The following is a 24,753-nucleotide window of genomic DNA, read 5'->3' on the forward strand; positions in this document are numbered from 1 at the left end:
CCATGTACTATCTCCTGGCCAGTTAAAAGGTTGGTTCCTTCTTTAGCAGATATTGGCTCCTTTGGGGTAATAGGACTTACAGCTATGAGGAGCTCTCCTCAGAGATCTCTTGATTCCCCAAGAAGTCTGTGGACTAGCCAACAGAGTTTGGCGGCAGAGGTGTTTCCTCAGGACTCAGGGGAGAGGAGGTGGACTCTAGTGCCCATGGACCCACACAGGATGGACCAGGAAATGGATCCATCTCCTCTTCGGAGTTGCAGTTGCTGAAGGAGTCTAGGTCCTGACCTTTGGCTCCCCCTCAACCCTTGTTTCAGACTCTGTGCGACTATGCTTGTGCTTGATCTCTCTACGTCCATTGACTCTGGTACCATCAACCGTAGTATCTTCCCGGACTGACTCTGCGTGATGAGTGTTGGCACTGTTATGGTAGTTCCAGTCCTACCTACAGGGTTGGTTCCAAAAAGTAGTGTTGCTGGGGGAATGCTCTTTGACCCCCTGGCGTTTATGTTATAGGATGCTTCAGGTTACTATTTTGTCCCCAATGTTATTTAACATCTATATGAAGCTGTTTAGAGTGATCATTAGGGGATTTAGAGCAAACTGTCTTTGGTATGCTTACGATACACAGCTCTATTTCTCCGTAACATCTGAATCAGGACATTTCAATTCTTCACAGTGCTACAGTGTGGAACACTATATAAATAGAAACCACTGTTTATGGGGATAGAGTAGCATAATGTTCAGAGCAGCTGATTAGGTAACACTGGGGTTTGGTGAGTTAAAGATCTAGATTGTTGTCTGCTCTGTGATGTGATGCTTAATTTCAGAACAACATGTTTGTGTCCCATTATTCACCATTTATAGTTGTGGTAGAAAAAAATCACATTTATCCAAGGAAACCTTGAGACATCTCTCTAACCTGCTTGTAGTATTTGTGTATTTTGTAGATGAGGCACCCCCAGACATTTTGAGCATCCACAACCTAAACTATATTTTTACAACCATTTATATCCTTTTATATATATATATATATATATAAAAGTCTTCCAAGGTGGCTAGCAAATCTTGGTAAAACATTACAACAAATCAAAACACATTAGAAGAGCTGCCAAACATAAGAACTGATAAAATCAGCCAGGAACAGTTTGTTATTCTACTGGCCCTCTGCTGACTGTTCTGGTATTTACAACATGGGGTGATTGGCTCAAACGAGCTCTCTTGGAAGGGCATTCTACAGGTGTGGTACCACAGTGAGAAAGGCTGTCTCCTGCACACACTCATACATGGCAGAGTAACATGGAAAAGAACTTCTAATGTTGATCTGTGTGATTGGATAGGTAGATGTGTGTGTTCAATAAAATAGTTAGCTGGAACACTTTAAACTTTAATCTTTAAAGAAATTGAAAGTCCTAATTGATAAAACTATTTGTTATACATTAACATCTTGTGCTAACCGCTACTTAAGAAACACAACTTCTTAAGAAACACAAAAGGTTAAATGCATGTTTTTTTATGTGATATTTACTATCTCTCTATGGGATTATTTCATTGGTTACAATAAATCCAATGTTAAAATTAACATAGTAATATAGTAATCAACTTGCAGTAGCCTAACATTTAGTTTACCATGCTTGTGATGACTGAATTACGTAAGAGGCTTAGGCTGCAATCCTAACCTCACTTCTTTAAGAGTAAGCCCCATTGAACTCAGTTGTGTTTACATCTGAGTAGGCATGGTTAGGATTGCACAGTTAGGCTGCAATCCAATACATGTCTACTCAGAAGTAAGCTCCATTGGGTTCAATGGGACTTACTCCCAGGTGTGTATTGGATTGCAGCCTTTGTGAGTAAACTTGATAGTTACAAACAGTTTGGCAAAGAATAAAGTTTAACTTGTGCGTGTTTCTTCTTGATTTTAGGCAGTGCATTTGGCACAGACAAGTTTCCAGATTGAAGCCTTTGGCTCCACATTTATTCTTGACCTCTCACTGAATAAGTAAGTGTGTATACATGGTTGTTATCCCCTCTTTATATTGTAGTAGTTTGAGCTGTCTTAGTTTAAGCAATGATGAGGCTGTGCAGGCATTTCTTGAAAAATTATATCGTAGTTGGAATGCTTATCTGTGCAAGACTGCTGAGAAGCACAGATATGACCTGCCAACCCAGATACATGTCTGGCCAAGGCATTCTGAACTTTGGATAACTGCAGCTTTTGGTAGCTACCATAAGATGGCATAGGTGAAGACCTGTAAAATTTTACGAATGGGGATAAATGTAGGATGTTTTGGAAGATGGATTCTGGCCCTGCCCACTCCTGACATTTTTCTGCCCCAACCCGTCTCTTGCTTCAGTTATTTCTCACTCATCACTCCTTCTGCCCTTCCCTATTCACATATCCTGATAACTGTTGGGTAGAGTCAGGCCTGGAGAAGTACGCATGATATGCCTCATGCTATCTCATGCCAGTAGCTGCAGTGATGGATGGGTGAGTGAAGAGGTGGAGGTCCAGGCCTGCCTGAAAAGCAAGGGTTGTTTTGGGGTGGAGGGAAGGAGATAAACAAACTTCTCCTTTTCTTTTCTGTTCCCAAAGTTTGGTATTAAAGCAATTCTGTAATTACTTATTTTCTCATTATTTTCTCTTCCCCCACCATCACTTACTCCATATAATACACCTGCATTTTTTTTCTTTGACATACTTTTAAGTGTGGCTAATTTGACAGATGGATTTTTCTGAATTTCATTAAATATTTTTTATCTGACAAGGAAATATAAATACACGGGATTCCAAAAGTTTACAAAATTTACCTCATTATGAAATAACATGTTGCAATACTCGTCAGAAGCTTGACACCAATATCTAATACTATTTATTAAATGTATATCTTACCCTTCCTCTCAAAGGAATCTAGGGCAGAAGTCACAAAAAGGTAAAAATGTAATGGCCTCTCCATCTTGCCATGCCACAGTGAAACTAGGGCCTTGACAGGAGCACTACCCTTCTGGAAAATCCCACAGAGCATTCAGAAATCCCTCAGATTCCATCAGTCTCTGAGGCAGACCACTAACTGGTTCCTCACCCCTGTTGGGTGTGTTGGTCACAACCAATTGAAATCTCACCAGGAATTGATCTGTCCATGACAACGGTGGGAATTTCTGTTGCATGAGCAGAAGTTGTTCCGCTTGCACAATCATTTAGTTGGATACAATCCATTGTCTGGTGAGAACTGACTATACTTTTAACAAGTAGAGTAATGCTAGTTCAGCCCACTTCTGCTTTTACCTTCTAATGTTAAGGGGGTAGGAGGATAGTTATGCATAACTTCTCCTGCCTTACCTCTGCAGGCCAGTAGTGGATAGTATGGTGGTGTGACACCTGAACATTGGTTGATTGTGTTGCTATTGCTTTCCAGGAGATGGGGGAGGTGATAACAAAGTCACTGTAGTGCAAGCGCATCAGCAGGAGCACCAGATTAGCTCTACCAGTGCATTTGCACCATCCCAGTCTTGCTGCCACCTTGCCCCTCCCCTTCTTCCTCCCGGTAAGCAGCAACAATGTGACCAACCAGGTGAGCAGCCCCGCCACACCATCCACTTACTGGTATGGGCTGTTCTGACCTTGCACTCCTGTTGAAACTGCAGCTTTGGTTTGTGGTGGGTGTTTGTGTCCAAAGGTGTGAAGTGGGATACTTGTGGATATCTAGGAAAATACATGTTAGACAGGCAATTACTTGTGGAATTTTAGGTTTTCTGTTCTCTATGGCTGTGGGGTGTTTAGTTTTGTACTAATGTTCTGGTTTGTGCTAAATGTAAAGGCACAAAATTTCATTACTACTTTTTATTGTATATGTGTGTTGATGTGCTAATATGATTATAGAGATTGAGTGATCCCTACCACATATGTTTGGGGATTAGCTGTTTCCTCTGGTATAGCTTATGGCCCACTCCCCTTCAATAGCTGTGCTGTGAAATACTATGCACCCACCTCAACTAACCTGTTGGCAGAGGTGTGTGTATCTCCTTTGGGTGACTAGATCTGGGTATGATTATCACTCATATTCTAGTGGTTTAGTGTTGTACCTGTGCTGAGACAGGACTAGCCCCCTAACATTGCATAGCATTCTGATGAAGCCACCAGTGCAATGACTTTAGCTGGATTAAAGGTGATTTATAAAAACAAATAAAACTGAAGGAAAAGTAAATGGCAGTTAAATAACTTAAGTGCAGTGTGGCCAAAAAAAAAAAAAATTATGGTCAGCTTCTATTGTCCTTACTTGACTGTTTCAGCCAATTTAAGCTAGAATGCATCAGCACAAATATTTGTCAACTATGCAGAAGCATCATTCTCTTCAAATTCAGTTGAGATTTGTTTTTGATTATTTTGCTAGTAGCATGACTGTTTTTAAAGAGTGAAGAGAAGGTTTATGGAATGTATTGGGTTTAGAAATAAGTTTTAAAAATGTGGACTTTCATATTGGCATATATTTCACATGCTGATAAATTTGCCTTAGAAATGTTATTTTAGCTGAACTAGAAGTTCTTTAGATTCCTCCACCTAGCCTTTCCCTTTCAGCATGTTAGATGAAAGGACATTCAAAGATATGCTTTCCATTATCTACTGTCACCATCAAAATATGTGCATCAGAAGGGTGCAAATCATTGGAGAAAACAGGAGTTTTGTTGCATCAGAGTTGTTTTATTCTGGGATGGGCAAAGTCAGCAAATAAGCTGGTGGAAAATGGAAAAGGAAATGGACTGCTGTCAAGTCGCTTTCGACTTATGGTGACCCTATGAATAGGGTTTTCATGGTAAACGGTATTCAGAGGTGGTTTACCATGGCCTTCCTCTGAGGCTGAGAGGCAGTGACGGGCTCAAGGTCACCCATGATTAGGAAATCATGAAAAGTGGCACTTTAATTCATAAATATATTTTTTTAAAACGTGAAGGGTAATTGTGTTTATTTTAAAGAATTAAATAGGCCACTAATCTATCACACGAACAGAATGTCATTACGACAGGTTGGAGGGACAGCATTTCTACTGCAGGGAACTCTCTATGTATACATACAATGTATCTTTTCACAGGAGAATTATGTTCTATTGTTCCTCCTTCCATGCACAATCTTTATCAGTGTTGACAAAATAAAATAGTTTATCATGCATCCAGGTGCATTCTAGCTGTCCAGTAGTTTCATTTATTGAATCTAAAGACTGGACCAATAACAATTTATTTAAATTAATTCCAATTATTTATTCCAAAAGTAAAATTTTAATACATCAATTAAGTAAACCACTAATCTAAACTCAGTCAAGCTTCCCCCATTCAAATTTATGAATGTATAATCAGACCCCCAAATGCAAAATCAATTATCAGTATCAAAGTCCAAATAAAGTAAGTCTTAATGTCCTAAATCAACCAAAAGTCCAACTAAAACTGAAGTCTCTTTCAAACAGGAGAATCTAAACATAGCTGTGACTTCTTTTTAGTTTTCACAGAAGTTACAACATTTGCCGGGTTTGCAGTTCCTTCAGAGTGGACTAAGTCTGCCAATTGTATGCAGATGTATCCTGGGTTTTTTTGTGCTGTATACCTTTAAATTTGTTTTTTTAAATCAAGGAAAAGTCTCTGACTTTTTCACTTTCTGCCAGAATTGGATGTTATGTAAAGGCATGGCCATCCCTCTTGAGAGAATGAAGTCTGGAAAATTTCAAAATAAGCTGTGTTTGTGGTGCTGGAAAGAAGACCATTGCTCTCCAGGAAAGACTGGGGTTGGGAAATCTCACATCCAGCAGGGACAGTTACCTCAAGGACCATTGGTGGGTCTTTCTAAGATGTCCCAACACGTAAATTCCTTTGGGAGTTCTAATGCTAACACACTGACCCATAAACATTTTTAATGTAGACCCAGTGTGGTGTACTGGTTAGAGTGTTGACACCAGGGGAAGGAGACCCAGGTTTAAATCTCCACTCAGCCCTGAAACTCACTGGTGAGCTTAGAATAGTCCTCCTCGCTTTCCCCTGGTCTTTCCAGTGCCTCTGGCTGCTCCTGCTGATGTTATTAGGCAGTGGGGATGGAACAGGAGTGGGGGGAGTCACTGCTGCTCATCTACATCTGGTTTTTTTCTCCTCCCAATTGTCAGGAAGAAGGGTTCCACTGCTGTAGTGTGTAACCAGACATAGGAAGTTGTTCCGGGGAGGCTCATGAGCCAACCTCCTTGCTGCTGTCCCTTGCTCTTCTTCCTTTTTCACTGTGAGAAGGAGAGGACCAAACAGCAGTGACTTCTGCCTGCTGCCTATAACACCGGCAGGGCAGCCAGAGGTGGCCAAAAGACCACGAGACAGCGGCGAGGTGGTTTACTCCATGAGCCTCTTCGGGAGCAACTTCATTAAATTGGTTTTTTTTAAGTGTTTTTAAATTTGTATATTTTTAATTGTTGTAAACCGCTCAGAGAGCGTCGGCTATGGGGCGGTATACAAATGTAAATAATAATAATAAAGCCTGGTCACAGGCTTCAGTGGTGGAACCCTTCTTCCCAAAGATGAGGGGGGGGGGAGAGAAGGCAGTGTTTGGTATTTTAAAAATATATATGAAATAGGAATAGTTTCATGGTCCTATTTCTTAGCAGAGATATAAGTGCGAGCAGCGGGATGAGAATCAACCAATCCACCCTTTTCCTCAGACGCAAATAATTACAGACACAATCTTCTTAGGTAAAAGATAAAGAATGTTTACTCATGACCTTTCATATGTTCAAGAAGCATAGGCTCTAGCTTAGACAGAAAAGTAGAAGTCTCAGTCCATGATAATGGTCATCTTGGAAGAGAAGCGGATGCTTCTCTCTCCTCAAGCTTAATGGAGAATATGCAAGAATCCCAGACAAAGGAGGAGGAAAAGAAAGCCAGGTAACCCCACTTTGTATAGTTTTCTTCTTTTCCTCAGAGGTTGATCTCTTCTCTCTATGGAGAATAGATCATGTTTAAGAAGTGGCAGAAGAGCCTCCTTGTCATCTGCTGGCTCTGGAAATTTTTTTTAATCCAAATTCATAGGGATGGACCCTAGCAGAATCTGCGGCACCTCAGGGTTGGTTGCTGCCCTCCTCCTCCTGCTGCTGCATCACATTTGGTCCTGCTCTGGTGCAAGATTGTTCTTAGCCCTGAAAACCTAGTACAGACCAGGGAAAAGATGAGCAATGGGACTTGCAGTACCCTTTAGCTCTATGTATCTAGACTGAGTCTGAGCCATTTCAAACCTCAAGGCTCTACATGAATTCACTCTTAGGCAAATCTTGTACAAGAGCGTTTGACTGTCTAGATCAGGGGAGCCAACATGGTGCCACCCAGATGTTGTTGAATTCAAGTATTTAATCAGAGGCTAGGTGGCTATCTCCCTGGAAGCTGTGAATGCATTCTATACAATGGATGGTGTGCTCAAGCAGGTGTGGGACTAGATGACCACCAAGGTACCTTCCAATTCTTATCATTCTGTGGAAGTTCCGCTGCCCAAATTTCTACTCTTTACAGCTCCTTATTGTTATTCAGCACTTAAGGCTTGTACCAATTGGACACATTCTCTTTAATGTACCATTTGTATTGTGTTTATCTTCCTGATTGCTGATGAAATACTATGGATGGTTGATATATGAGTTTGTTCTATATCTTATTAAAGTAGCACAGCTTTAAAAAAGAAAAAACTACCAAGTGCCTAACATAGAGATGGAATTTCAGAATAAAGACCATGAGACCAAAAAGAAACTCCAGTTTTAAACTCTTCAGGGGGGTGGAGGACTTGTCCCAGTATAATGGTGTATCTACCGAACCCCCTTGCATTGGCCTTGAAGCAGTGCCCATTTGTGAGGCATGATATCTTGATGGTTCCTTTTCCTAGAGTGTAAGTGGCATTCTCAGCCCTTTCCTTCACTCTTGTCACATCAGTGGCTGGAATGATTAAGTTGCCTACAGTGTTTAATAAAGCATTTAAACTAGAACTGATCTTCTTTTTAAAGATAACCCTGCCTTGGCTGGGGAGGAAGAAGCCCCCTACATCATGATTGAACCAGAATGCAGAAGCTGCTAAGAAATCCTACTTACATTTCTCTCTGTCTTTCTGTCACTTGCTCGCACAAACCAAATAGTAAACTCTCACCCCTAATACATAAGAACATAAGAAGAGCCTGCTGGATCAGGCCAGTGGCCCATCTAGTCCAGCATCCTGTTCTCACAGTGGCCAACCAGGTGCCTGGGGGAAGCCCGCAAGCAGGACCCGAGTACAAGAACACTCTCCCCTCCTGAGGCTTCCGGCAACTGGTTTTCAGAAGCATGCTGCCTCTGACTAGGGTGGCAGAGCACAGCCATCATGGCTAGTAGCCATTGATAGCCCTGTCCTCCATTAATTTGTCTAATCTTCTTTTAAAGCCATCCAAGCTGGTGGCCATTACTGCATCTTGTGGGAGCAAATTCCATAGTTTAACTATGCGCTGAGTAAAGAAGTACTTCCTTTTGTCTGTCCTGAATCTTCCAACATTCAGCTTCTTTGAATGTCCACGAGCTAGTATTATGAGAGAGGGAGAAGAACTTTTCTCTATCCACTTTCTCAATGCCATGCATAATTTTATACACTTCTATCATGTCTCCTCTGACCCGCCTTTTCTCTAAACTAAAAAGCCCCAAATGCTGCAACCTTTCCTCATAAGGAAGTCGCTCCATCCCCTTGATAATTCTGGTTGCCCTCTTCTGAACCTTTTCCAACTCTATAATATCCTTTTTGAGATGAGGCGACCAGAACTTTACACAGTATTCCAAATGCGGCCGCACCATAGATTTATACAACGGCATTATGATATCGGCTGTTTTATTTTCACTACCTTTCCTAATTATCCCTAGCATGGAATTTGCCTTTTTCACAGCTGCCGCACACTGGGTCGACATTTTCATCGTGCTATCCACTACAACCCCGAGGTCTCTCTCCTGGTCGGTCACCGCCAGTTCAGACCCCATGAGCATATATGTGAAATTAAGATTTTTTGCTCCAATATGCATAATTTTACACTTGTTTATATTGAATTGCATTTGCCATTTTTCCGCCCATTCACTCAGTTTGGAGAGATCTTTTTGGAGCTCTTCGCAATCCCTTTTTGTTTTAACAACCCTGAACACTTTAGTGTTGTCAGCAAACTTGGCCACTTCACTGCTCACTCCTAATTCTAGGTCATTAATGAACAAGTTGAAAAGTACAGGTCCCAATACCGATCCTTGAGGGACTCCACTTTCTACAGCCCTCCATTGGGAGAACTGTCCGTTTATTGCTACTCTCTGCTTTCTGCTTCTTAACCAATTCCTTATCCACAAGAGGACCTCTCCTCTTATTCCATGACTGCTAAGCTTCCTCAGAAGTCTTTGGTGAGGTACCTTGTCAAACGCTTTTTGAAAGTCTAAGTACACTATGTCCACTGGATCACCTCTATCTATATGCTTGTTGACACTCTCAAAGAATTCCAATAGGTTACTGAGACAGGACTTTCCCTTGCAGAAGCCATGCTGGCTCTGCTTCAGCAAAGCTTGTTCTTCTATGTGCTTAGTTAATCTAGCTTTAATAATACTTTCTACCCGTTTTCCAGGGACAGAAGTTAAGCTAACTGGCCTGTAATTTCCGGGATCCCCTCTGGATCCCTTTTTGAAGATTGGTGTTACATTTGCCACTTTCCAGTCCTCAGGCACGGAGGAGGACCTGAGGGACAAGTTACATATTTTAGTTAGCAGATCAGCAATTTCCCATTTGAGTTCTTTGAGAACTCTCGGGTGGATGCCATCCGGGCCTGGTGATTTGTCAGTTTTTATATTGTCTATTAAGCCTAGAACTTTCTCTCTCGTTACCACTATTTGTCTCAGTTCCTCAGAATCCCTTCCTGCAAATGTTAGTTCAGGTTCAGGGATCTGCCCTGTATCTTCCACTGTGAAGACAGATGCAAAGAATTCATTTAGCTTCTCTGAAATCTCCTTATCGTTCTTTAGTACACCTTTGACTCCCTTATCATCCAAGGGTCCAATCGCCTCCCTAGGTGGTCTCCTGCTTTGAATGTATTTATAGAATTTTTCGTTGTTGGTTTTTATGTTCTTAGCAATGTGCTCCTCAAATTCTTTTTTAGCATCCCTTATTGTCTTCTTGCATTTCTTTTGCCAGAGTTTGTGTTCTTTTTTATTTTCTTCATTCGGACAAGACTTCCATTTTCTGAAGGAAGACTTTTTGCCTCTAAGAGCTTCCTTGATTTTGTTCGTTAACCATGCTGGCATCTTCTTGGCCCTGGCGGTACCTTTTCTGATCTGCGGTATGCACTCCAGTTGAGCTTCTAATATAGTGTTTTTAAACAACTTCCAAGCATTTTCGAGTGATGTGACCCTCTGGACTTCATTTTTCAGCTTTCTTTTTACCAATCCCCTCATTTTTGTGATGTTTCCTCTTTTGAAATCAAATGTGACCGTGTTGGATTTTCTTGGCAATTGGCCATTTACATGTATGTTTATTTTAATAGCACTATGGTCACTGCTCCCAATCGGTTCAACAACACTTACATCTCGCACCAGGTCCCGGTCCCCACTGAGGATTAAGTCCAGGGATGCCGTCCCTCTGGTCGGTTCCATGACGAACTGGTCTAGGGAATAGTCATTTAGAATATCTAGAAAGTTTGCTTCTTTGTCATGACTGGAACACATATGCGGCCAGTCTATGTCTGGGTAGTTGAAGTCACCCATTACTACCACATTTCCTAGTTTGGATGCTTCCTCAATTTCATATCTCATCTCAAGGTCTCCCTGAGCATTTTGATCAGGGGGACGATAGATCGTTCCCAGTATTAAATCCCTCCTGGGGCATGGTATCACCACCCACAATGATTCTGTGGTGGAGTCCACCTCTTTTGGGGTTTCAAGCTTGCTGGATTCAATGCCTTCTTTCACGTATAGAGCGAATCCGCCTCTAGTGCTCTGTAGAGAAAAGCACTACTAAGCACTCTGCCCATCTGACACATGTGCCATTTGGGAAGGAAGGTGTCACAGTGGAGAGTGTCTCACTATGACCTTAACAATCCAGCAACCATTGAGCAAGACAGGCACCACGGGGACTTTTTCTCTGGGATGACATTTGTTTGTATGGCTTTCCCATAATATTAAGCTTCTTTTGTGTTACATACACGTTGCTTTAGTTTCAGGCTAGATTTTTATCACATGTCCCTACTATGCATAGCACCTCTAATTAAAAAGTAGAGATATGTACATAGACAAGAGATAAGGGAAAGCTGAAAGTTAAAGCTGCGATGGTTCCTCAGTAGATCTTTCCCCATCAATGTTTGAGTGTCAGCATTTATTTATTATTTATGATTGACATTTCTATGCGACATTCTCTGTTTTGTGAAGCTATCACAAAATAATAAGTTTCAAAATCTATTTCCCCCTAAACATTTCTGAAGTTTTAATCATCTTGAATGAACACTAAACTCGTTACAGTGGTGCGTTTGTGTGTGCAAGCGCTATTATCTGCCTGTCACTTACTAACAGTATCATCTTGTCTTTCTATTCTCTTTGCCTTCTCTTCTTTAGTATGCAAGGCGGGGGGGTACGTTGTGTTAATTTCAGATGACTGGGGGATGAATGTGTGGTTTTCAAATATTTGTATGGAAAATCCTAGCCCTGTATAGCTGATGACTGAGGACAACACCAAGCATGAGGCTCTGCAGTTTGCAGTTGTGCCACTTCATTATCAGACAATTAACACTGATCTCAGCTGAAGTCTGCCTGTTTTACAACTATGTAGATCTTAATTATTCTTTTTACAGTGCAATCCTGTGCCTGACCATGCAACACTCTTCTAAATCCCTACAATAGTTTCTTGTCCACTTCCAGATCCTGCACAAGCTCCTTGCCCTGATTCTCAAAACCCTCCCTCTTACACCCTCGGGAGGTTCTTCAGAATGCCAGGCCACTCTTTCTTCAGAGTAGCCTGTGATGTTCCTATATTAATGTGTATATGGTAAGTGTTGTTGTTTAGAAGATACATGGTAAGTGGAGTGAAAGAGGGGGAGTGAATGGGCAGTAGAATGCGAGATGATTGGCTGAGTGTTTAAAATGGCTGAACGTATAAAAGGAAGAGTGAGAGTGGAATCTGGGGGGGAGAAGAGAACTGAGTGGGTTGGTTGGTGGGGTTTAGAGAGTTGTTTGCCAGGAGGGAGGTGGAGTTCGGATTAGTATTGAGTAAAACCATATGCTTATGTGCCTTAAGAAGAAATCTTGTTAATCTTGTTAGCTTTGTTATCTGTAATAAATACTTAATTTGGTTTACCAAAGGCCTGATCCTTGGCTGGGGTTTCACAGACCAGAAGGGAGGGTAAAGTAATGACCAAGGCTGAAGGGGAACTGTAACAAATGGTGGCAGCGGTGAAGAGAATAACAATACCAGTATTCAAAGTCTCTGGGAATACTAGTATTGGGATGTTACTGGTGGTTGCCTGGCAGGGGGATCTGTTGAGATCTGTGCTAGAGCGGGGAGAGAAACCATAAGAGAGAGCGGTCCGGACTGGTGGAGTCCCTGGTGGTGCCTAGTGACAGGCAGTAACCACGAGCAGGTAGGAACCTAACAGGGAGAGCCAGGGAAGGACGCATCACATAGCCCTGGCAGGCTTTTTGTTCTCAGAACTCAGGATTCATCACAGGACCCTCCAAAGGCTTCTCCTATCTTCCTGTGTTTAGGTTCCTCCCACTTTCTTCTCATAGGCTCAGCCATGTGCACAATTAACACATGAAGGACTACTGCTCCTTCCCTCAATATCACCCTCCTATAGTCACCCTAGAAGTATGGATTTACTGTTACTGTAGGAAAATCCAACTTTTTTTTTTAAAGTGAACATTGTAAATCCAGATGAAAAGGAATGGGGGGGATGGGATAGCATTTTGATTGGAACAGTGTCACATGGACAGTGTGAAAAACTTGCATGCATGAGCAGCAGCTCTAAGTTCACAATTTATTTATTTAATGACATTTATATACCACTTGAATGTAAAGACCTCTAAGCAGTTTACAAAAAACATTAAAATTATCAATAAAACCATTTAAATAAGTAATTAAAATGTATTTAAAACAATTAAAATAGCTACTAAACAAAATTAAAACAAATCAGCATCTATGTGTCTGGAAAGGCTTGTCTAAACAGAAAAGTTTTAACAGGCACCAAAATGATTACAGTGAAGGCGCCTGCCTGATGTCAATAGGCAGGGAGTTCCAAAGAATATATGCTGCCACACTAAAAGAATGATTCCTTCCAAATGTGGAGTAAGTATTATGTGGCACCTGTAGCAGTGCCTGTTTTGCAGAGTGAAGTGCTCGAGTGGGCACATATGGGGTAAGGCGGTCTCCGAAGTAAACTGGTCCCAAGCTGTTAAGGGCTTTATATATTAGTAGTAACACTTTGAACTTGGCCTGGTAACAAATTTGCAACCTGTGGAGATCTCTGAGCAGGAGAGTTATATGCTGACATGTTCTACCCCCACCCCCGGTAATAAATCTGGTTGCAGCATTCTGCAGTAATTGCAGTTCCTGGGACAAATGCAAGGGAAGCCCCACATAAAGTGCATTGCAATAATCCAGTCTAGAAGTCGCCAGTGCCTGAACTACTGCGGCCAAGCTCTCTTGGTCCAGAAATGGTTGTAGTTGTCTCACCAGGTGTAGCTGATAAAAGGCACTTCTAGCCGCTGAGACTACTTGGGCCTCCAGTGCAGAGCTGGATCCAGAAGCAACCCCAGACTGCATACCTGCTCCTTCACAGGGAATGCAACCCTGTCCAGGGCAGGTAATCAACCAATTTCTCGGACATAGGAACCACTCATTCAGAGTGCCTCCATCTTGCCAGGATTCAAGCAGAGATTATTTTTCTTTATTCTTCCTACTACTGCATCCAGGCATTGGTCCAAGGCCTGCATAGCCTATCCTGATTTGGATGTTATAGAGAAATAGAGCTGAGTGTCATCAACATACTGATGACACCTTGCCCCCAAACTCTTAGTGACCTCTCCCAGCAGCTTCATATAGATATTAAATAGCATTGGGGATAAGATAATACACTGTGGCACCCCACAGCACAGCTGCCAGGGGGTCAAAACACAATAACCCAATGTAGTCTCTGGACTCGGTCCTGTGGATAGAACTGGAACCACTGTAACATGGTGCCTCCCGTTGCATGGAGGATACCGTGGTCAATGGTATTGAAAGCTGCAGAGAGATCGAGCAGCAGGACCAAGGTCTCACTCCCCTGTCCCACTCTCTATAGAGGTCATCCATCAGGGCAACCAAGGCTGACTCAGTCCCATGGGCAGCCTGAACCCAGATTGGAATGGATCCAGATAATCTGTGTCATCCAAGAATGCCTGCTACCCTCTCCACCACCTTCTCCAAGAAGGGAGTATTTGCAATTGGCTGATAGTTAGTCCAATCCAAGGGGTCCAGGGCTGGTTTCTTTAAGAGTGGCCTCACCACCATCTCTTTCAAGGCCACAGGGACCATCCCCTCAAGCAGTGAAATGTTAATCACAATCAGCATCCAACCAGTCAAATGCCTTCTGCTAGATTTAAGAAGCTAGGAGGGGCAGGGGTCAAGAGGGCTCATGGTCGGATATGTAGCCGCCAGCACCGTGTCAACATCAGCAGACAGCATAAGCTGAAACTGAACCTATAAGACATCACTGTACTTCATTTGAAACTGTAACAAGAGCAGAGTCAAGGTCACTATAAAGTTGAGCAACTTTATCCTCAAAGCGTGTAGCAAGTTGGTCAAAGGAGGTCCTCAAATGCTCTAGAGACACCCCCCCCACAGTATTATTATTAATTTATTAGATTTATGTCCCTCCCTTCCTCCCAGTAGGAGCCCAGGGCAGCAAGGAGGAGTCAGTATCCTCTGAACCATTTAAAATAAGTCTGCTGGCCGGCTACTAGAGGATGCAATGCAAGCTGCAATGAGGGCTCACTTCTTTGCAGCCTTCTTCACAGCTTGCACTGCCATATGGAAGGCATGATGGTGTGCACTGACCAGTGTTCAGTCAGCTTCAGAGAGAGATGTGTGCCACTTGTGCTGTAGTCTTTGTCTGTCTTGCTTCATAGCCCAAAGCTTCCTAGAATACCAAGGAGACAGGCTCCACAATGCCAGAGAGGATGCTCAGGAGTAATTGTGTCAACTGCCCATTTCATCTCTCCATTCCATACCAAGACCAGGGCTTCAACAGGATTGTCAGCTTTATCTGCTGGAAAATCTCCCAGAGCATTCAGGAACACGTTAAATTCCATCATTCTCCAAGGGCGGGACATCTGAATGGGCTCACCACCCTTACTGGGGGGAATTGCCGTATTAGTCCAAACTTCACTTGGTAATGGTTCAACCATGACAAAGGAGTGCATTGCATGCCCCCTACCTTTGATCTGTCCCTCATGTCACTTGGGATAAAGACTACATCAAGGGTATACCCTGCCCGATGTGTTGGACCAATGACCATTTAGGACAGCCCCATAGTTGTCATGGAGGCCATGAAATCCAGTGCCTTCCCAACGGCTGTCTCTGCATGGATGATAATTACCCAGAACTATCATCCTGGGGTACTCCAACGTCACACCAGAGACCACTTCAGTCAACTCGATGAGGAATGCCACTCAGCAACAAAGTGGTTGGTAGACCAGTAGCATCCCCAGTCTACCTCTCTGGCCCAACACCAGCTACAGACCGTCTAAGCACATTCCAAGATCAAGAGGTTTCCTGGTGAAGGAGATGATGCTTCTATGGACAATGGCAACACTCCCCTCAGCCCTCTAGTCTAGCCTGGTGCTGTACTGACAGCAACCCAGATGGGCACAGCTGAGTTAGGTCAGGCCCAGACAGCTCACCCATCCAAGTCTTGGTGACACATGCCAAATCAGCCCCTTCATCCACGATCAAGTCATGGATGAGCATAGTCTTACTATGGACTGACCTGGCATTCAATAACAGCACGTTCTGGACCAGAGGACTCAGCAGATAAGCTACCAGTAACTTCCAGAGGAGTGAGAGGGTTGAGGTTGAGAATAGGGACCAAACATCTAGGCCTCCATCTTAGATGGTGGTCAGCCCCTCCACTCTGACTATACCCGCCCCTGCCCACCACCGAGATTTGGGCAACAACTTTGCAACTCCCAGCTGCCTGGCCACTCAGACACATCCAATCACCATCAACATACAATATACAGCTGGGAGATTAGGGTGACAGATAACAAAATGAAGCCCAGTAGTAGGTGCCTCCCACACTGTCAGATGGAAAATAATAAAACCACTCCAACACTCCCTCCCCGTCTGGTGTCAACCCCACCGCCTGCAGCAGAGCCTGCTCTTATAGCAAGGTAGGCTATGGACCACACCCACACCTCAGCTGTATGTACCCTGCTAGCAAACAAGCAATTTTCCACCCTGTCGTCAGCCCAAACACACCCTTACCTGCAGGCAGCTACCTAACAGGGTAAGCAAACTAATGCAAATAAAACACACACTTTCTCTTGCTGGCTTGGAGAACAGACCAGGTAGGGGCCAGGATGGTGCCAACTAGCCCCTCCCTGCTTAGTCCTTCTGTGGGTCTGCTCTCAATAAGCTGCATTATGGAAGCACCCACAGTGGCTCTAAGATATTGGGCTGTGGATCACCTTAGGATGCTATGTTGCACAGTCCTCACTCAACCGCCATTCGTTCTTTAGTTTGCCATGTGTGACATACCAAGACAAAAAGTACCAGAACAGTCATGCCAATTACTGGGCCAGAGCCAGGGCATGTTATAGACTGAGCACATATTTTGCATGCAGAAAGGTCCCAGGATCAACAGTCCCTGATATCTCCAGATAGGGCTGGGAAGAACCCCTCTCTGAAGCCCTGAAGAGTCACTGCCACTCAGTGTAGACAGTACTAAGATAGAAAGACTGAAGGGTCTGATTTCCTACAAAGCGGCATCCGAACTTGCTGCAATCAACCCAGCTAATTTATGGCTGATCATTTTCCAAGTCAGCATCCAACACTGTTGCTTGGACATCGACATTGCTTCCTATTTTCCCTGCAGCACTTCCCCATAGCTGAAAAAACAAGCCACTGTTTGGTTTTAAAAGCAACGTCTCTCTGCTGCAGTGCATTTGTCAGTTCTGCATATCATCCTGGTCAAAAGGTTCTTCCTTTCTTTCTGTTCAACAATTGATTATACTGAATTTTTTTTAAAAATCCACTCAAACAAAAACCTTTAGAGGATTTGGGCATGTAATATATTCAATAATGAATACTTTTTTTCTTGTTCTGTTTTTCATAAAAGCCACCAACAAAAATAATAAGTTTCAGCAGTTTCAACCCATTGTAAGAATCCAAAAAATTGTGCTTCTTTTATGGTCAAAGAGCATGCCTTTTTATGATGTGCTCTAGTCTTCGACTCAGAGTCATAAGTAATAGTAGGGATGTATTTTATTATAAAGTCTCTCTCCCCCCCATCCTTGCTCTCAAAAAGGACAGAGATGAGGTGGTTTCAAAATCCTTTTCACGTCTATCCAGTTAGAGATCATATACAAAAGAATAACAGCAAACTTATAGTCTGACATTTCCAAACTCCTCATGTTCCTTAGAAATTAGAAATATTACTCAGAAATATGAGAAATTGATGGTTCATGTTTCTGTTTATCAAAATATGGCCATGGACCCACAGATGGAACTGTAAATGTAAATAAATCTGTTTGCACAAGTTATGCAGTTAAGGACTTAACCACGTGTGGGCTTGTTGTGTGATTGCCGCTCTTGTCTCTTAATTTGTATTGTTTACATGATGTTACCCACAAACAGAAGCTAACATGCTATTTCCCCCCTGTAAATTTGGAGTAACTCAATCCGCCAATAATATGAAAAGTTGAGAACAATACAGCCCCCCCCCATCCACACATGGTTGCAGACTGTCTGCTTAGATGCTTTTTGGTAGGTGGGTGAATCGTCACTTTCTGCTACTCACCTTTCCCTGCCCTCAGTTTCCTCCCTGAATTCCATTTTGTTTCCTGTGGTATTCTAGTAACTTCTGGCAGCCCTGCTCAGCAGAGCAATGACACTATTTTTTATGTTGGTGCGTTGTAGTTTGTGCAGATCTGTAACACTGTACACACAAAGCAATAAAATTTTATGTTCTATTAATCTTGGGATTTTTTATTGTTGGTGCCTTCTACCTTTATGGGTACCATCCTTTGTTCCTGCACCTTTATCTTTTCCTCTTGTCACCCCCCCTTCCCCTGCTATGTGATGAGGTTCTAAATAAGCCTCAAGCCAGTTGCCAGGAGCAGCAATCACTCCCCCATCTCCCTTTGGTCCCCAGCACGCTCTGGTCTCACTGAATTAGCACATGCCTAGTATTCAGGTAAGAAGGGACCTGGCTGTGCTATACAGGTTTGTGTTCAATTGCAAATACATAGAGCATGGCTGAGCTGGGCTAACTCTACTGAGCTTTCTATGCATCCAAAACAAGCAAGATACTGTGAGGTTGATGGTTCTGCAGATTTTAGTTCAAGTGCAAATACAAAGAAACAGCACTAGTGTCCATTCACCTTCAGTATTAAGTGTACTTTCTTTCCCAGCTTGCATTGTGGCTTTTGGGGGAGGGGTCAAGATATATACAGCGCAAGTGAAAGAAATGTGCATGCCCAGTTCCCTAGCAACCAGAGGGAGTGTAGATGCAAAATCAGAGGAAACAGCATGATTGATCCTTCATGAAAGAACACCTACTTGTATGAATGAAAAAACTTTATTTACAGCTACCAATGATCACAAACTGAGGATGATGCAAATCAACACTGAAGCTAAAAGCAGCCTCTTTAGTATGAAGAAATGCTCCCATATGGATAAACTCTAAGGTAGTTCTGATAGTATGACCAATTAGTACTTGTGCACTTAATTCTTTTACCATGTAAATCTCTTCCCTGAAGGACCAGAATTTGGAAGAGTCCTCCAGATGTGCATATAGAAGCAACTTTGAAAATAAAAAGTATAGTCAAACATCTGGCTTAGAATAGTTCCAAAACTCCCCTTTGAAAAGGAAGAATGACTACATTCTCATTGGAAGAGCAAATAAAAAAGTAATTTATATGCTGTCCTTACCCAATTGTTTTGCATGATTTCTTGTATGTTGTATTATTGTGGTGGGCAATATGGTTAGAGTGTGCTGAACAGAAAAGACTCCTAGGAGAGGGTCATAGCACCATGATCTTGTAGCTGCTATACTCCTGGTTCTTTGAAGCTTCAGGCTGTCTGTCTGATGCATAAGCTGCCCCTATGGGGAGAGTTCTTGACATGGGAAGACTGACTGATAAGAAATCCTCATGTGCATTTTGAGGTGGTACAATTGCATGAAGGGTAGGGATAGGATCCGTTGACTTCAAAAGCATTCCGTCAGTATTGATTCAAGTTCATTTTTTGTCTTCTTTCTGCTGCTTTTACTGGTCCAATTTTCCCATCTCAAAAATGTTGGCATTATTATTGATAATTTCTTCCAAAAAATATTTATTGATTTATTATTTGATTTATATCCCGCCCTTCCTCCCAGCAGGAGCCCAGGGCGGCAAACAAAAGCACTAAAAACACTTTAAAACTTCATAAAAACAGACCTTAAAATACATTAAAACAAAACAACTTTAAAAACATTTTTTTAAAAAGCTTTAAAAACACCTTAAATAAAAAGGGTTAAAAACCATATTGTTTAAGGGGGGAGAAGGTTTAAAAAACATATTAAAAAGCAATTCCAACACAGACGAAAACTGGGATAGGTCTCAACTTAAAAGGCTTGTTGAAAGAGGAAAGTCTTCAATAGGCGCTGAAAAGATAACAGAGATGGCGCCTGCTTAATATTTAAGGGGAGGGAATTCCACAGGGTAGGTGCTGCCACACTAAAGGTCCATTTCCTGTGTTGTGCAGAACAGACCTCCTGATAAGATGGTATCTGCAGGAGGCCCTCACCTGCAGAGCGCAGTAATTGATTGGGTATATAAGGGGTAAGACGGTCTTTCAGGTATCCTGGTCCCAAGCTGTATAGGGCTTTGTACACCAAAACTTGAACCTTGAATTTGGCCCGGTAGCAAATGGGCAGCCAGTGCAGTTCTTTCAGCAGCGGGGTGACATGTTGGCAATACCCTGCCCCAGTGAGCAGTCTCACTGCCGCATTTTGTACCAGCTGCAACTTCCAGACCAACCTCAAGGGCAGCCCCACATAGAGTGCATTACAGTAATCCAGCCTAGAGGTTACCAGTGCGTGGACAACAGTGGTCAGTCTATCCTGGTCCAGAAACAGCCGCAGCTGTCTTATCAGCCAAAGCTGGTAAAAGGCACTCCTAGCCATGGAGGTCACCTGGGCCTCTAGCGACAAAGATGTATCCAGGAGCACCCCCAGACCAGAGCTTGGAAAAGTTACTTTTTTGAACTACAACTCCCATCAGCCCAATCCAGTGGCCATGCTGGCTGGGGCTGATGGGAGTTGTAGTTCAAAAAAGTAACTTTTCCAAGCTCTGCCCCAGACTACGAACCTGCTCTTTCAGACGGAGTACGACAATGCCGGAGAGGGTGCTTGGGGACAACCGTGTCAAGAGCCTGATGCACCTTGCTGTTCCACAGCGTGACAAGGGCTTCAACAGGGCCACCTACTCTATCTACTGGGAACTCCTCCAGGGCATTCAGGAATCCTGTGGATTCCATTAGTCTCTGGGGGCGGACCATCTTAATCTGTCCACCACCCCTGTAGGGAAGGATCGGAGCCATAAGTCTAAACTTCACCAGGAAGTGATCTGACCATGATAATGGGGTGACACCCACCCACCCCTGTCTCCAGACCACCCCTTCCTCCATCTGGAGCAAAAACCATGTCAAGGGTGTGCCCTATGCTTTGGGCCTGTGACAACTTGAGACAGCCCCATGGTCGTCATGGAGGCCATGAAGTCCTGAGGAGGAACACTGGAGGCAGCCTCAGCATGCACTGAAATTACCCAGCACATATCGATGTTTTCTTTCAAAATATTGATATTTTATTTCAAAATATTATTATTTTGAAAGGAAATATCGATAAATGAACAAAAATACCAGTATTTTGAAATAAAGAAAATATTGATAATTTGAAGTAAAATATTGATAAAGGAAAGGAAAGCAGTTTTGCCGCCCCCTCCTTTCCACTGTGACTGAGGCTGGTCAGTTTTCACCTTAGCAAGCAGCGCCCCCCCCCCCAAGTCAACATGATTGAGACTTGGCTTTTTTCCTCTTGTTTAGTGTTTGGATTATTGGAATGGGGGGAGTGGGGGGAGAGAGAGAGAGAGAGAAAGAGAGTTGTAAAGCTGTGCTGTGTAGTGAGTAAAACAGTACAAAACAATATATTTGAGGGAATATTCAAGGGGGAAAACAGTGTCGGGGGAAAACCACTGATGTTTGGAGCAAACAGGATCACTCCACAAAGGTGGAGAATATGCAGCCCACTGAAAAATCCGGCGCTAAATCCAAATTCAGTGGAATTCTCGCCCATCCCTAAAAAGCGGTACATATCATTTGAGCACTGTGGGAAGGGGTCATGGCTTGGTGGTAGAGCATCTGCTTTGCATCTATAAGACCCCAGGTTTGATCATGTCCTGTTAAAAGGGTCTTCTTGGGTAGCAGAACTAGGAAAGACTTTTCTTTGCCTGCCATCTTAGAAAGCTGTTGCTCCTTAGAACAGACAGTACTGGGATGGAGGGATCAACAGGCAGACTCAGTAGAAAGCAGGTTCATGGGCCCACTTGCACCTTTGACTCAGCTCCCTTTTATCAGGCACTGTTGCCACTGCATGTTCAGCACAGAGAGCAGTACAGGCCACAACTCCTAAACCTCACTGATAATTACATTAATTGAGTCCATGAGTGAGGACAGTAAAACAGAACACAGTGTTCCCCTACCAGCCTTTTATCTCTGGACTCTCCAATTAGTAATCAGTCAGGAACTCAGTGAGAGTCCATTGAAGTACACATAACCACATTAGAATTGTAGAGTTGGAAGGGGCCTATAAGGGCCCTTTATTTATACCAAAAAGGCCCACTGGGAGGGGGCACAGGTGGCACCTATACCTGTGAGATTGTTATCTTTCCCAGGGGTCAGTGTACCTAGATCTCACACTTCTTTTGTTTACCACTCCCTGTGGGTCAGTGTCCTTGAATTTGTGCCAGCAGGGACTTCCCGTAAGGAGTGCTGGCTGGTGGTTGTCTCTGAGGGAGCTCTGCCTCAGAGGAAGCTTTTTTCAGGTTAAAAGCCAGCCAAGAGGAATCTTGGACTGGCTTAAATGTTCTCCAAGGTATAGGAGAACCGATCAGATTTTCCACAAGACTTCGTTGAGCTGTCGGCAGCTGGAATTGATCAGGAAATCCCTGAGATAAGAAGGCATGCCGATCGGCTGAAGACGGAGTCAGGATTTCCACGCAAGCTGTACTGGAAAAAAGCGAAGCGTTTTTTTTCTTCTTCTTAAAAAAAACGTTCTTAACCAGCGAGCCTACTTCTGTCTAAATCTTATCATTTGGCTTAAATTACTACAATAAAAGGGATTTGTTTACGAATCAGCAACTGAGAAACCTGGGTGAGTCATACTTTTTCTCTTTTAAATATAATTAAGGAAGAAAGAAAATGTAAACAACTTATATACTTTTTTTACGACAAAAAGCTGGCCTGAATTTGGAGTTTTAACGTTTAAAAACGGATGAGAGGTAATTATTATATTTTGGACTATTTTTCTCTTTGGACTATTTCTTTTTGGACGAATCTGCTGCTCGTATATGTTACTAATTGTTTGGTGTTGGCAACCAGAATTGTTTTGCATTCTTGGATGTAGATAAGAACTGTGCTGTGCTGGCTGGACTTCAATAACAGGCCTGGAATATTAACTTTTTTGTTGGTGGAGGAAAAAAAAAAAGAAATAGACTGCCTCTAGGTTTTGGAACAGTGATTAATATCAGAAATTAAAGGCTTTTCTTGAAAATGACAACTAAAAAAGCAACTAAGACCCAGGAGCGAAGAAGAAGTTCTACTGATCCACAGGAAGGGGTTATACCCCCAGATATGTTTCAAAGAATAATGGAAGGGATTAATGATATAAAACAGGAAATGAAAACTGAATTGACAGATATAAAAGACTATATTAAAACACAAGTGGATGAGATTAAAGGGACAATTGGGCAAATAAAGGAGGATACAAAAAACACTAAAGAAAAGGTACAAATCTTGGAGAATAGAACAGATATATTAAATCTGGAATTAGAAAAAAACTTGGACTATATGGCTGTGACTGAAATGAAAAATAAAGAACATTGTTTGAGATTCCGTGCAATTCCTGAGGAAACAGGTGAAGATATCAGAGATAAAATTGTTAATGCTCTAGTAAAATTTCTGGATTTGAATGAAGATCGGATGGAATTTGAAATAGATAAAGTGTATAGAATTAATTCCAGATATGCGACAATGAATAAAATTCCAAGAGATGTGCTTGTTCATTTTATAAAGAAGACGACCAGAGATATGGTATTACAGCAACTCTTTAAAAATACCTTTAAAATTGATGGTAAGGAAATACTGGTGATGAAAGAAATTCCTATTAGACTTTTACGTAAGAGAAAAGAATATGCTTTCCTTACAGAGAAACTTAAGCAACGCAAAATTCAATTTAGATGGGATGTTCCAGAAGGAGTGATCTTTACATTCAGACAACAGAAATATAGATTGAATACTGTTCAAAAAGCAAGGGACTTCTTGAGAAAAGCTTCAAAAGATATGGATGAAGATAAACTCAAAGATATGGATATAATTCCTGGGGAACAAAGTCAACAAAGATATGCAGAGGAAGGAAAGGAAGATGATGGATTAAAAGGAGCATCAGGCACATTTTAAAATACACGCTTAAAGATGGATTACAAATATCTAACTTGGAATATAAATGGAGCTAATACGGCGCAGAAGAGAAAGAAAGTGTTTCACTATTTGAAAAAATTAAAATTGGATATAATTTGTTTACAAGAAACTCATATTAAGAAGAAAGATTCCAAATATTTGATTTGTAAAAATTTGGGTGAAGAATTTATTTCGGCTGGACCAAAAAAAAAAATGGAGTTGTTCTCTACATTAACCCACAATTGCTTCCTAAATTGGTATTACTGGATGATAGTGGTAGATTTGTGGGGGTTGAAATTACTCTACAGGGTACAAACATTTTGATAGTGGGTATCTATGCCCCCAATGAAGATAAAACAAGGTTTTACACAGGACTTATGGAAAAATTGTCAGAGTTTTCATATGACCATTGGTGCGTTATGGGTGATTGGAATGGGGTAATCTCACCAAAAATTGATAGGCTTTCTGAAAAAAATATCAAAGAGACACAGGGTAAATTACCGAAGATTTGCTTTGAACTGATGGAACATTTAGAATTGGTGGATACCTGGAGATATATAAATGATAATGCAAAGGAATTTACTTATTTTTCAGAAAGACACGAAACATTCTCGAGGATTGATATGATCTGGATGTCTAAAATTTTAGCGAAGGACACTTTTAAAATGGATATATTACCAAAAACTTTTTCGGATCATAACCCTGTGATATTAACTTTAAAAAAGAAAAATCTTGGATTTAGATGGAGACTAAATGAATCTTTATTACAGAATGACAAAGTAGTACAAGAATGTAAGAAGAAATTAAAAGAGTTT

At 42.1% G+C, this 24,753-nt stretch overlaps 1 protein-coding gene across 5 annotated transcripts in view; it reads left to right on the forward strand.

Annotated features, from left to right (window-relative positions):
* Window positions 1-24,753, forward strand: part of ADAM23 (ADAM metallopeptidase domain 23) — a 210,146-nt gene that overhangs the window by 20,789 nt on the left and 164,604 nt on the right. For all 5 annotated transcript variants that reach the window (XM_061607894.1, XM_061607896.1, XM_061607895.1 and 2 more), the window contains exon 3: window positions 1,920-1,996. In XM_061607894.1, coding sequence (XP_061463878.1) covers window positions 1,920-1,996 — 77 coding nt within the window. The remainder of the gene's footprint in view (window positions 1-1,919; window positions 1,997-24,753) is intronic.

The sequence above is a fragment of the Rhineura floridana genome, chromosome 2, assembly GCF_030035675.1.
Source record: "Rhineura floridana isolate rRhiFlo1 chromosome 2, rRhiFlo1.hap2, whole genome shotgun sequence".
Taxonomy (NCBI): Eukaryota; Metazoa; Chordata; class Lepidosauria; order Squamata; family Rhineuridae; genus Rhineura; species Rhineura floridana.